Below are 11,428 nucleotides of genomic sequence, written 5' to 3' on the forward strand. Positions count from 1 at the left end.
TTTTTTTTTTTTTTTTTTTTTTTTGTCTCTTTCTATGGGGAGAATGAGAGAGTTTAGTGGGGAATCAATTTTAGTTAAGAAACAAAGATCTGCCAGACCTCGAGAGTTCTCAGACTCCGGGGTTTGAGAACCAGAACTGCTGTATCCTTCCATGTCTTGACTTCTCTGTCGAACCACTCCATCCACATCTGAGAATTCATCATTGAAATCCTGAGGGAGACAATGAAAGGAAGAGAGGCCAATTTTTCCACATTAAACAGGCAGGCTTTTGTGACTTGTGCCCATCTCCATTAGGCCTGACCCATAAAACACGGAAAAGAAGGAAGGATTATCCCACACTACTGGGATTTTCCTAAGAGATCAGAGTATCTGGTTACTGAAACTGAGATTCTTCTGGGCAGTTAGCATTCTGTCCACAACAGTGGCCAACTTGTTTGAGGCAAATGTCTAAGGAAAAAAAAAAAAGCTGGAATGCTAATGATTTGGAAAGCTTCCAGTGTAAAACTGAAGAATTCTCATTAGCACTTTGTAATGAGAAACAACTGAGTGCTATAGACATACAGAGGAGAAAAGAGTGGATAGAAAGCTCTAAATCCAAGTTTGAATATGCAGAGAGGTATTACTAAATTATAGTTTTTTTAAAAGATGTTAAAAACAGAAGGAAAAATGACTTTAGAAAGTAAACCATAAAATGAAAGTTTCAGCTTTTTTCCTTCCCTCAACTGATCAAAATAAGGTCAGTAATGTAAAATTTAAATTATAGGGAGATGATAGAGGAGTAAGGGAAAAGGCAGAGATGTTTCAGTTTGCATTCCTTGGACTCCTCCAAAGTACTTGGAACTACAGAGATAAGTGGGATCATTAAAATGTCCCAGCAGAGGTATAATTAGGCTGAGCTTTTAACATTTTAGTTAGCTGCCAGATGAAGAAGAGACTCCTCTTGCAAGCAAATCACCAACCTTTTGCCTTGAACTTGCCTCTTTTGGTCATCTCAACATTCATTTGTACTTTACACAAGAATTTATAGGGGAACGAAAACTGAAAAAATAAATCTCTTCAAGTTCATCAATGATCTATTGAATGCCTAGAGTGTTATCAGGCTGTATGCAAAGCTCCTCGAATACATGATTGCATTTACTGCTCCTAACCACATGGTGATGTGGGCATTTTAGTGGATGAGAAGACTGAGCAGTGCCGGAGCTTGCCTGATGACATCACATGATGGGTGGAGCCCGGATCTGAAGCCAGGCTTGCTGGATTTCAAATCACATCTAATTGTGTTTTGCAATGCTTCCCATTACTTTTTGTAAAAGATAGATCCTTAAAAAATTGAGATAAAATTCACAACATAATTTAAAATATGCAATTCAGTGGTTCTTAGAATATTCACGAGGTTGTGCAACCATCATTCTAGAATAGTCCTCCCCAAAGAAAGCCCATACCCACCAGCAGTCACTACCAATTTCTCTCTCCTCCCACTCCCTGTTAACATCTGACTTAATTTCTGTGCCTATGGGTCTGCCTGTTTGACACATTTCAGAGGCAGAGGGTCCCTGACTCACAAGTTTTTGACTTTGTGACAGTGTGAAAGCAATTCACATTCAGTAGAAACTATATGTCAGATTTTGAATTTTGATCTTTCTCTAGCCTAGTAATATACTCTATAATAATCTCTTGTGAAGCTGGATAGTTGCAGAGAGCAGAAGCTCTGGGTCAGCCAAGTGACCATAAGGGGAAACAATGGATACTCTGTGGTGTACTCCACTGGTAAGCCCTGATGTTCAGTGAGCTAGGCATAGTGAATGAATTTTTGACTTATGATGTTTTCAATTTATGATGGGTTTCTAGGGATGGAACCCCACCATAAGTTGAGGAACATCTGTAACTGTAATCATACAATACATGACCTTGTGTGTGTCTGACTTCTTTGATTAAGCATTTTGTTTTCACTTGCCACCCATTTGGTTGTACATATCAACACTTCATTTCTTTGTTATGGCTGAATAATATTCCACTGTATGTATACACCACATTTAAAAAAAATCTATTAGTTAGCTGAAGGACATTAGGGGTTTCTCCCTACTTTTTGTCTGTCATGAATAATACTGCTATAAACACTCTTGTAATAGTTTTTATATGAACATTCTACTACTCCTTAAGAAAAAATTCTACTACTCCTTAAAAAAATTCTGTACAGGAAGATTTGTAGGAGGTATTGAAACTATGGGATCATACTGCTTCACTAAATGCAAATATATAAGAATAACAGATTTGGGAATAATTACTTGTATGACACTGTACTCTTTGGGGAAACATTATATTCCATTAGAGGTACAAACCTTGTACAAAAGGGAGTTATTTCCCACTAGAGATTTACCCTACAGTCAACAAATTCTAAAGGAACCAAATAATGTCTACCTGTTACTTGGGCATTATAGTTTTCTTTCATTCATTTCTGAGTTTGCCTCATTTTCTTTTCTAAGCTGTCAAGCCTATGAAGACAAGAATTAGCTTTCTCTCCACATGTCTGAGGCAGAAAAACAAGGCTACTCAGCAAAAAGGGATGCCTACTCCCACCTCCTGATGGGAGAGAAGCCCTGAATTAATTTTGATTTTTCCAGTTTTCTTATAGTATACACTGGTATGGTGCTTTGAATATAGAATACATTTGTGGGATGACTTATGCCCTGCTTCAAATAGATTTGCAAATCCCTTTAAAACCATGCTAATGGTATATATAGCTCAGTTGTAGAGCACTTACCACCCTCCACCAAAAAAAAAAAAAAGAAAAAGAAAAAAAGAAAAAAACAAACAAGCAAACAAAGCCAGTCCTTATGTATTTCTGTGGTGACCAGAAACTCACTAAGACAGTTTATTATCATGTTTCATTTGTTTTACAGAACTCTTCAATTACTAGAAAAAAGTTATGGTTTCCAGTGTGTCCCTCTTCTTCCAGAGACAGATCTGGAAGAATCTGCTTCGGCTCTGCCTCAAACTCTGAGGTCCTAAGCTCCTCCCACACCCTGGCCATGGTGTACGCACACAGTAATTATGGAACACACTCCCTTTCTTTTGCCTGAAGGTAGTTATGTAGGCAACTTACCAGGGGCAGAGATGAAGGACGGTCTGCTTGGAAAAAATTTTCACCAGAAGACTGAATGGGGCTGCTACCAACACTTACATTCTGAAATTATTGGAACAAAATGAAAATCCAGATCAATTATAGGCAACCAGAGGCAAGAGAGAAGAAAGGCAGCTATAGAAACTCAGGATGGTCATACTTACTTCCAAGTGCCCACACACAGATTTTAGCAGTTTGTAAGTTGAATCTCTGGAGAGTAAGGAGACAAATATGTACTGAAAAACAAAAGGGAATAAGTATTAACAGAGACTCCATTATGAGAAGCATGAGTTCAGAGTTCAAATAAGCAGCTGTATATATTTGTTTTCAAATGACACAAACCATCCCCCTTACCCAAACATTCAAATTTTACTTCATTTAAATAAATAATAGAACAAGTATAAGGAATAAAGCAAGTATTACCTCCCCCATAACAATAAAACTTCTAGACTCAATTTAAGAATAATAAAGAAATGTAGGGCTCCAAAATTCTGACATAGGTGTCCCCCAAAAGCTCAGAGAGCAACGGGCCTAGACATTCAGAAAAGACCAGTGGTATCTGCTAGATCCTCTTTAAAGTCTCTCCCACTCCAGTTTTGTTTTTGTGTTTAAAGGTATTTAACAATTCCCCTGGGTCCACTTTCTCTGCCCTGACCTAGATTTCCTCTGAAAACTTCCCAGCAACTCTAATAGGCCAGTTCTTTTTCACACCATTTCCAGATTCTTCCCTGTACAAATATGGAGATTTTTCTAGTGGTTGCTTATAAGTGAGTTATGGGAAAAGAGTAAAATCAGAGCCAGGCAAATAAGCTGGAGACAAATGACATAAGGAAAGTTATACCATAAATGGGATATTCGCAAAATATAAAAACTCACTTTTCTCCATCTATCTGAGCCACTGAATCTTTTCAGATCCCCTTTGTATGACTTTGTGATGATCCCTCTCTTTCATCAAGAAAACTTGATGTCATTTCCAAGTAAGTATTTATTATATTCCAAAGTAGTTAACACTGTGGGTTCTGGCATTAGATTCAGTTGTAAATTTTGGCTTTGATATTTACCAAGTGGATGATTTTGGGGAAAGCTGCTCAAGCATTCTTGCCTCATAGGTTGGTAGCGTGGAATAAATGAGAAAATACAAAGAAAGCATTTGATGTGTGAGGGATACTAATGCCAGTTAGCTGTTAGTATTTTTTAAAATCTCAAAATAGATATATTAACTTATTTGCTAGCTCATCAGAATTGCCTCTTTTTATCTTTCCATAAGTTATCTAGTATGGTGAGAAGTGGAATATAGCTATGTGTTTTCATAAATATGGTAGGTAAGAGATTAAAAAAGAATTTCAAGTAAAAAACAAGTAACCGAACTTCTCCATTTCCTCTCTCCTGTCAAGCTGAAATAAATACCATTCTCTCTTTCCCTCCTCCACCCTCTTTGTGGTGCTGGGATTGAACCCAGGGCTTCAGGCAAGCTCTCTACCACTGAGTGATGCCTAGTCCATGAATTATTACCACCTCGAATGGGAATATTTCTGGTTCCATGTGTCTGGGATAGCCCAGGAATCAACAGTAGCTCTAGAATTTCTTGATAGAAGAGAGGTTGTCCAAGCACCTGGTAGCAAAAAGGGGTGGGAACTGATCCCAAAGCTATAATTGTGGAGCAGGTACAGGTTTCATGCATTTGGGATGACTCTGGGGAGGCACCTAACTGGTTATGAGAAGGCTGGCCAACCCCCTCCTAGAGACTCTTCAGTGTCACCTGCCTCCCCTATCAGCAAGGCCGCTGTCATTATTTTTTCTAGTAATATTAAAGGAATTGAATATTTCAGTTTTGTCTGACTGAACAATTGTTAAGGAAACGGAAGTTGGGAAAGAATTTAACTTTTTTGACCTTGGTCAAGCAAGTATAGTTAAGTCAGTAGGAAATTCAAAAAATTGGGAACAATTACATTAGAATAAATCATTTTGCGGGGGGAAATATAACATAATTTCCCTAGGCTATAATTTTTAAAATTAGTCTTATAGAAAATCTCCAGCTTCACTGTAGGAGATGATGATATTTACGGTCCCAGGTCTCTGTCCTTGGCAAGAAGCCTGGAAGGCAACAGAGCCCAGAGCAGGAGGATAAAGCAAAAGTGCTCATGCTCTGCAGGAGTACTCACCTTGTCTGTGACTGTTGCTATAATCAGGGCATTTGGCACCAGAAGAGCAGTTTTGGTTTTCTTTATTAGGGTTACTGAGAATGCCGGAATAGAGATCTGAAACAGATTCAGGAAGTTAGCACTGGTTTAGACTTCACACAAGAGCACTTCAAATCTACACATTAAAGGAAAAATGGGGAGAAAAGATAAACAAGGAAATCAACACCAGCATCAAGCTCCCTAGACTTCATGAAGAAAAGTGAATCTTCTCAGCAATTTAGTGAGACCCTCAGCAACTTAGTGAGACAGCATTCCTGGGTTCAGTCCCCCTGTACCAAAAGAAAAATAAAAGTGAATCTTACAAAGTGGTATGAGTCAGGCGTGGTGGCACACACCTGTAATCCCAGTGGCTCGGGAGGCTGAGACAGGAGGATCTTGAGTTCAAAGCCAGCCTCAGCAATGGTGAGGCACTAAGCAACTCAGTGAGACCTGTCTCTAAATAAAATACACAATAGAACTGGGGATGTGGCTCAGTGGTTGAGTGCTTTGAGTTCAATTCCTGGTAACCCCTCCCCCCAACCAAAAAAAGAATAGTATGGATGGTGCCACCTGAACTCTTCGAACTGGTGTTTATAAAGCCAGAGGACAAATTTGGACCAACAATTCTACTGAAGGTCTTACTGGGAAACTTTTCTCTTTAGACATGGGGAATAGAATATAAAAATTACATTCATTTTCATTTATTAGAGCCCAAGAAGTTCCAAGATGTGGTCACCCGCTTTGGGTTAACTTCCACATGCCCCACTCCCCTCTGTGCAGGGCATGTGTGGGTGGGGACAAAATTCAAGAATGCCAGTGCAGTAGAGAAATCACTGCAGAGTCAGGGTTATTCAGTTCTGCATGACTCCCTCAGTCTTACAAACTTTCTACTCTGGGCCTGTGTCCTGATCCATGCATTGGAGATAGACTTGTCTATAGAATTTTCCATGACTTAAATGTGAAATATAATATGGAAATATATGGAAAAAGGCCAGTATCAGATAAAAATTTCCATCCATTTCCTCATTTGTCTCATGAAATTAGGATTTTTTAAATTAGAACCAAAAAATAAATTTATTAGAACCAAAAACTACAAAAATAAACATACATTGGTGAAATATAAATTCACCTCTGGTTCTAATAAAAATGACAAAACTGTAGAAGCTGTCATTATTAACACCTGTTTACCAGATGGGAATGTCATTTAATTACGATAAGACTATAAAGTTGGTATCTTATAATGAAATTTGTTTAGAGAGGTACATGACTTGGTTGAGGTCCTACATAGAGAAGGTTACAAAGGTGAAATCTGAACTGAATTGATCTGAAATGTGGGTTCTTTTCAATACATTGTGCTATAAGAATGTACGAGATGGTGCAAAGAACACTAGGCACTCTGGATATCTTGTTATATCCTCCCAACCTCATTTGGTTACAAAGAAGAATAGATCATATCACTTTGATCCCTGAATAATAGAGTCACACAGGAATGGTTAAAAGAAAATGATGTCACTCCCTCCATAGGTCTGTGTGCTTGCCTGAACATGTGTTTTGTTAAAATGCTTCATTTATTCCAAAAGAGATCAACAAGGTTGACAGGAAAGAGGAGGCCTTGCGTTAGTACTACCAGCTTGAGGAAGGAAAACGAACTTTTAATTTTGAATCTTTGCATTCACATTTGGGTTTATGAGATGCGCTGACTTATTGCCCTGCCAAGTTCCAGACAAGAAGACTAAGGAGGAATGAGGAACTAATCCAAATTAGGTATTTTCTCAAAGCTCTTTTGCCAAAGAACTCTACCCACAAAAAATTTTAAAAATAGGAGGTAATTCTGCAGTTGTAAATTGGGATACCTTTGGGAAAACTGAATTTGAAGACCTATGAAGATTAATGATGATATCAAAATGAGTCCAATTTGGTTTTTGAGCAGCAGTGCAAACACACAGTGACAAGGGACTATAAATTTAGATTTTTCGAAGGCACTGAACACCCTTAAGGAGTTTTCAATCATGAGTGCAAAATTACAACTCCACAGCATTTGTGAAACGAAGCTGAAATTACTTTTCAGTGAGACCAAATGGAACTTGATACATGCATGCTAATTTTACTAGTGTCTGAAATAGAGACCGGCCGACGACAAGGTTCTGATTAAATTAAGGCTAACTTTATTAACATTTTTCCACGGCAGGGTGCTTAGAAAGTTCCCCTTCCGAGAGCAAATTATCTGGGTGTCTTCAGTTCATATTGGAATATGCTGGACTTCTATTGACAGTGAGGAGATTCTGTAACATCTCGGAAGCCCAGATCTCTTTTGATACTCATCAGAGAGGAAGAAGCATATGACTCACTATTATGGTTCTTATTCCCACTCCCTGCTAATTTTTAATCTTCTGCCTCTGTAAGTTAGACAGAGCATATGCAAAAACAATCCCCAAGAGTCTGCATCTTTAAACACCCAGGGTTTTACCTTCTTTTTATCATTTCTCTGTTAGGTAGAAGTAGGGTTTTTAAAGCCATTGCAGAATAGTATTAGCTTGAAACTGCATTTACTACCTTTCTTCATTCTTCCATCTCTAACTGAGGACTGTCTTGGTCCATGAATATCTTTAACCCTTGCTTCTCTGCTCAGAGATGTTGGCTCTCCCTGAACTTCTGAGAACTACCTTTACCACACTGAATGGTACTATATAATCTCTTTCCCAAATCCATGAACGAGTTCTCATAATTCAGAAATCTAGACCGTATGGTGAGATACTGCTTAATATTGCTTTGTGTTATATTGATTCAGATAATACCTCAAACCAAAATTTGCTTATTTAAATGTGTCTCTACAAAATAAAGAAGGAAGGGGCTGGGGATGTGGCTCAAGTGGTAGTGTGCTCGCCTAGCATGTGTGAGGCACTGGGTTCGATTCTCAGCAGCACCACATAAAAAATAAAATAAAAGATATTGTGTCCACCTAAAACTAAAAAGTAAATATTAAAAAAAAATAAAGAAAGAATACAAAAAAACCCATGTTTTACCTGAAGAGTAGTATGCTTGTCTATACCTAATGCCAAAAAAAGAAAGTTTCCATTGTATTTGTTGAGTGGTCTCTATACACGTGCCAGAGGCTTTCAGGAAAATATTTTTAAAGAAGCAAATCAACTCAAATAAAAAAGTTTATCATCAGCCTACTTCCTGGGTATAGAGACTGCTTATTCATCATCATGAATCAGAGTGACTGAAAACTCACTGTCATGCAACCCAAGAAGATGTTTTTGTTGACTTCCTACTCTGGTGGCCTGAGTGAACTGTGATGTAACACCATGCTCGAAGGCAAGGATGTCATCAGGAGGGGATTATCTCTTCTCTTCCTACACTGCAGGTTTAGAAGGTGGTGCCGCGGGCAAACTGCCAATTTCCTCAGGTTATTCTCATTTATGCTCAAGTGTCACGCACCTCTGCTCCCTGAATCTGTGTTTAATGAGAATGAAAAGGCTCAGTATCAGAGAGTCCTTGGGGAAGTGGGTATGAGACTCCTCCAGAGGAGGTCTAAGTGCTGCCCTTGCTGCTGAGGATGTGCTTCATGTACAGGTCTCCTCTTTGTTGGTCTGAATATGGTGTAAAGTTTAACATTTCTTACACAAAGGGTTTTGGTTTTAATGAATGCCTTTGAAAGAAATTGTATCACCTTCTCATATGAAACACTCTTGGAGTGTTTCTGGTGACATTTGGGCAAAGGGTATCTAGGGGAGAGGGACATTGTGCTTGTATAAGGAAAGGAGTGAGCATGCTGAAGGGAGGACTCAATCCTTGACTCCATTTTCTCTCTCTCTGACCTGTTTGTCTCTGAGTTATTCTTCCCCTCAGTTATCTTAAATTCCAGGTCTGAGAGATAACATCTTATGATGGATATTGAAACTGCCCTTTCTGCCCCCAGCCATGATTTTGTTGGTGCTGACAAGACAAGACTGCAAGACAAGACCAGCCCAGGACAAAGATCAACTCGACCAGGACCTGAGCAAGATCATGGCCACTGCAACCCCCTTGCCTCTCGCCTCTGCTCTTTCCTGGTAGAACCACAGTGCTACTGTTGAGGCCCTGAAGATAGCGCTCTGACCTGTCTTCCCAGTACAACCACACTGAGAATATATTCCCCAATAGCTTTTGCTATTGTTGTTTTTGGGGGTGGCTGGGAGTTGGCCTGGTCTGCTGGGATTCCCCAGGGGCCAGGACTACAGTTAACAATGGTATTTAGGCAAAGAGGGAAGTTAACGTCATCTGGGGGCATTGAAAACCTGTAGTCTTTGAAACCACAGCAAAAGAAACTTGGTGTAAAGGCATAATCATGATATATTTACAAACAGAGTTAAGTTAAAAACAATTTATATGTGCAATATATAAAAATGCAGGATTAGCTTTCTTTTCTAAATATCATACCAACCTTAGTGTCTTTTCCAAAGACCTTGGAATGAAAACAAATCCAGTTTTCTGATACAAAGAGCTTTCCTTGGTATAGTATTTCTTTCTGTAGAGCGCAGGTAAAGCCTGGGAGAATACAGACAGGTATAACAGCACCATTTAGGATCCCACTAAAATATTATTTTCATTATTTCCATTTAAAATAAAAGTCGTGTATCTATTCAAGAATGGGCAGAGATAATATACTCATACTCCAAAATTCTATCACCTCTTTCTCAGTCATCTTTAGTGGAATAAAAGCTGCGGTGACTGGATTTTATTTTTTAATTCAAAGTCTTAACAGATTCTAGAATAAGAATCAAAACGGGATGTAAGTTAACCATCATACCCGAGAAACCGAGACTGGTGTTTCAGAAGCCTCCTGTTTAGGAAGGTGTGTCACCCGTGAGAAGGTGTGTCACTCGTGTGCCAACTGTGGCACGCCTGGTCCTCCCTTCCCAGGGATCCTCACTAATGACTCACTAAAGAAATAGCCAGCCACTTCAGGGAGAGCATGTGACTTTGCCCTCTGCCTGGAGATCATTGCAGGAATCTAGCATCTTGCCTTCATACATGTACACCAAGAGAGGCTAGGAGTGAACCTTGGGGCCCCGATGTGATGGGCCACACACATCACCAGCATTCTGGGAATCTGCATAGCACAGATATTAGCATATCTGTCTATACTTTGACCTGTGTGTCCTTTTAACTTTCTTGTAGCCTCTCTTGCCCCAGGCTTGTTATACTTGAAAAAAAAAAAAAAAAAAAAATCTCAGGATGATTCAATCAGCTGTATTTCAGCAATAAATACAAAAGGCAGGAAATCATTCTGGAACTATGCTGGATGAGTCCATAACTCATGAAGAGATTCAGCTTCTCATTCTACTCTCTTACCTTGCAAGGCACTAGGGGAAAGGTGACTGTGGCTGGCATTATTGCTCCTCCATGACCTGCTGCCTTCAGAAACCTATTCCCCACACTGACTCGGTTCCCCAAATAAGTAGCAGCTTCTCACATATGTGGCTTAGAAGTTAAAACAGGTCCAAACTTACTTTGCCTCAGTGGTTCCTCAGTTGGGACATCAAGAAACAACTTGTGAAAGTGCATGTTCGCCTTGTACTGCAGAGAGGAAAACACAGGCCTCACTGTACAAATCCTAACTCCAATTTAGATTAAATAACACATTTTCCCTCCCTTAATGCTATCTTTAGGAATTTACCCTCTCTGATCTTATAAATCTCACCCAACCCTTCAGTTGGAGCACAAAGGTTTATTCTAACAGGATTAATGCCTCGCTGGGTGGACACCACATGCAGCAGGTGGTCAGCTGAAGTATCAGGCAGGACAAGGATGTTCCTGATAAGGAATGAGATGAACTCTAAGGAATCTCACTAGAGAAGGTACTGGCTACTAGGGCACTAAGGATACGGGTACCTCAGAAGATCCCAAAGGGTAGAGCTTTGTACTCAAATAAACCTGGACTACAGTCCGTGGTGTGGGATCATGGCCCAGTCAATTCACTTCCCTGGGTCTTGGTTTTCTCTTCTGTGCCAGAGGCCAAAGCATCAGAGAGATGCCACCAGGCTTACAAGGGTAGCACACTGCCTGCTTTCCTTCTTTTCCTCCCTTCCTTCCCCTCTTCCCCTCCTTCCCTCCCTCCCTCCCTCCTTCCCTCCTTCCTTCC

At 39.6% G+C, this 11,428-nt stretch overlaps 1 protein-coding gene across 1 annotated transcript in view; it reads right to left on the reverse strand.

The window, feature by feature from the left end:
- Positions 1–11,428, reverse strand: part of Gramd2b (GRAM domain containing 2B) — a 105,503-nt gene that overhangs the window by 10,208 nt on the left and 83,867 nt on the right. The window contains exons 4-9 of the mRNA XM_048811886.1: positions 10,797–10,863; positions 9,728–9,831; positions 5,284–5,379; positions 3,286–3,357; positions 3,104–3,184; positions 7–210 (exon numbers count right to left, since the gene is read on the reverse strand). Coding sequence (XP_048667843.1) covers positions 7–210; positions 3,104–3,184; positions 3,286–3,357; positions 5,284–5,379; positions 9,728–9,831; positions 10,797–10,863 — 624 coding nt within the window. The remainder of the gene's footprint in view (positions 1–6; positions 211–3,103; positions 3,185–3,285; positions 3,358–5,283; positions 5,380–9,727; positions 9,832–10,796; positions 10,864–11,428) is intronic.

Source organism: Marmota marmota, unplaced genomic scaffold (assembly GCF_001458135.2).
Source record: "Marmota marmota marmota unplaced genomic scaffold, marMar, whole genome shotgun sequence".
NCBI classification, from domain to species: domain Eukaryota; kingdom Metazoa; phylum Chordata; class Mammalia; order Rodentia; family Sciuridae; genus Marmota; species Marmota marmota.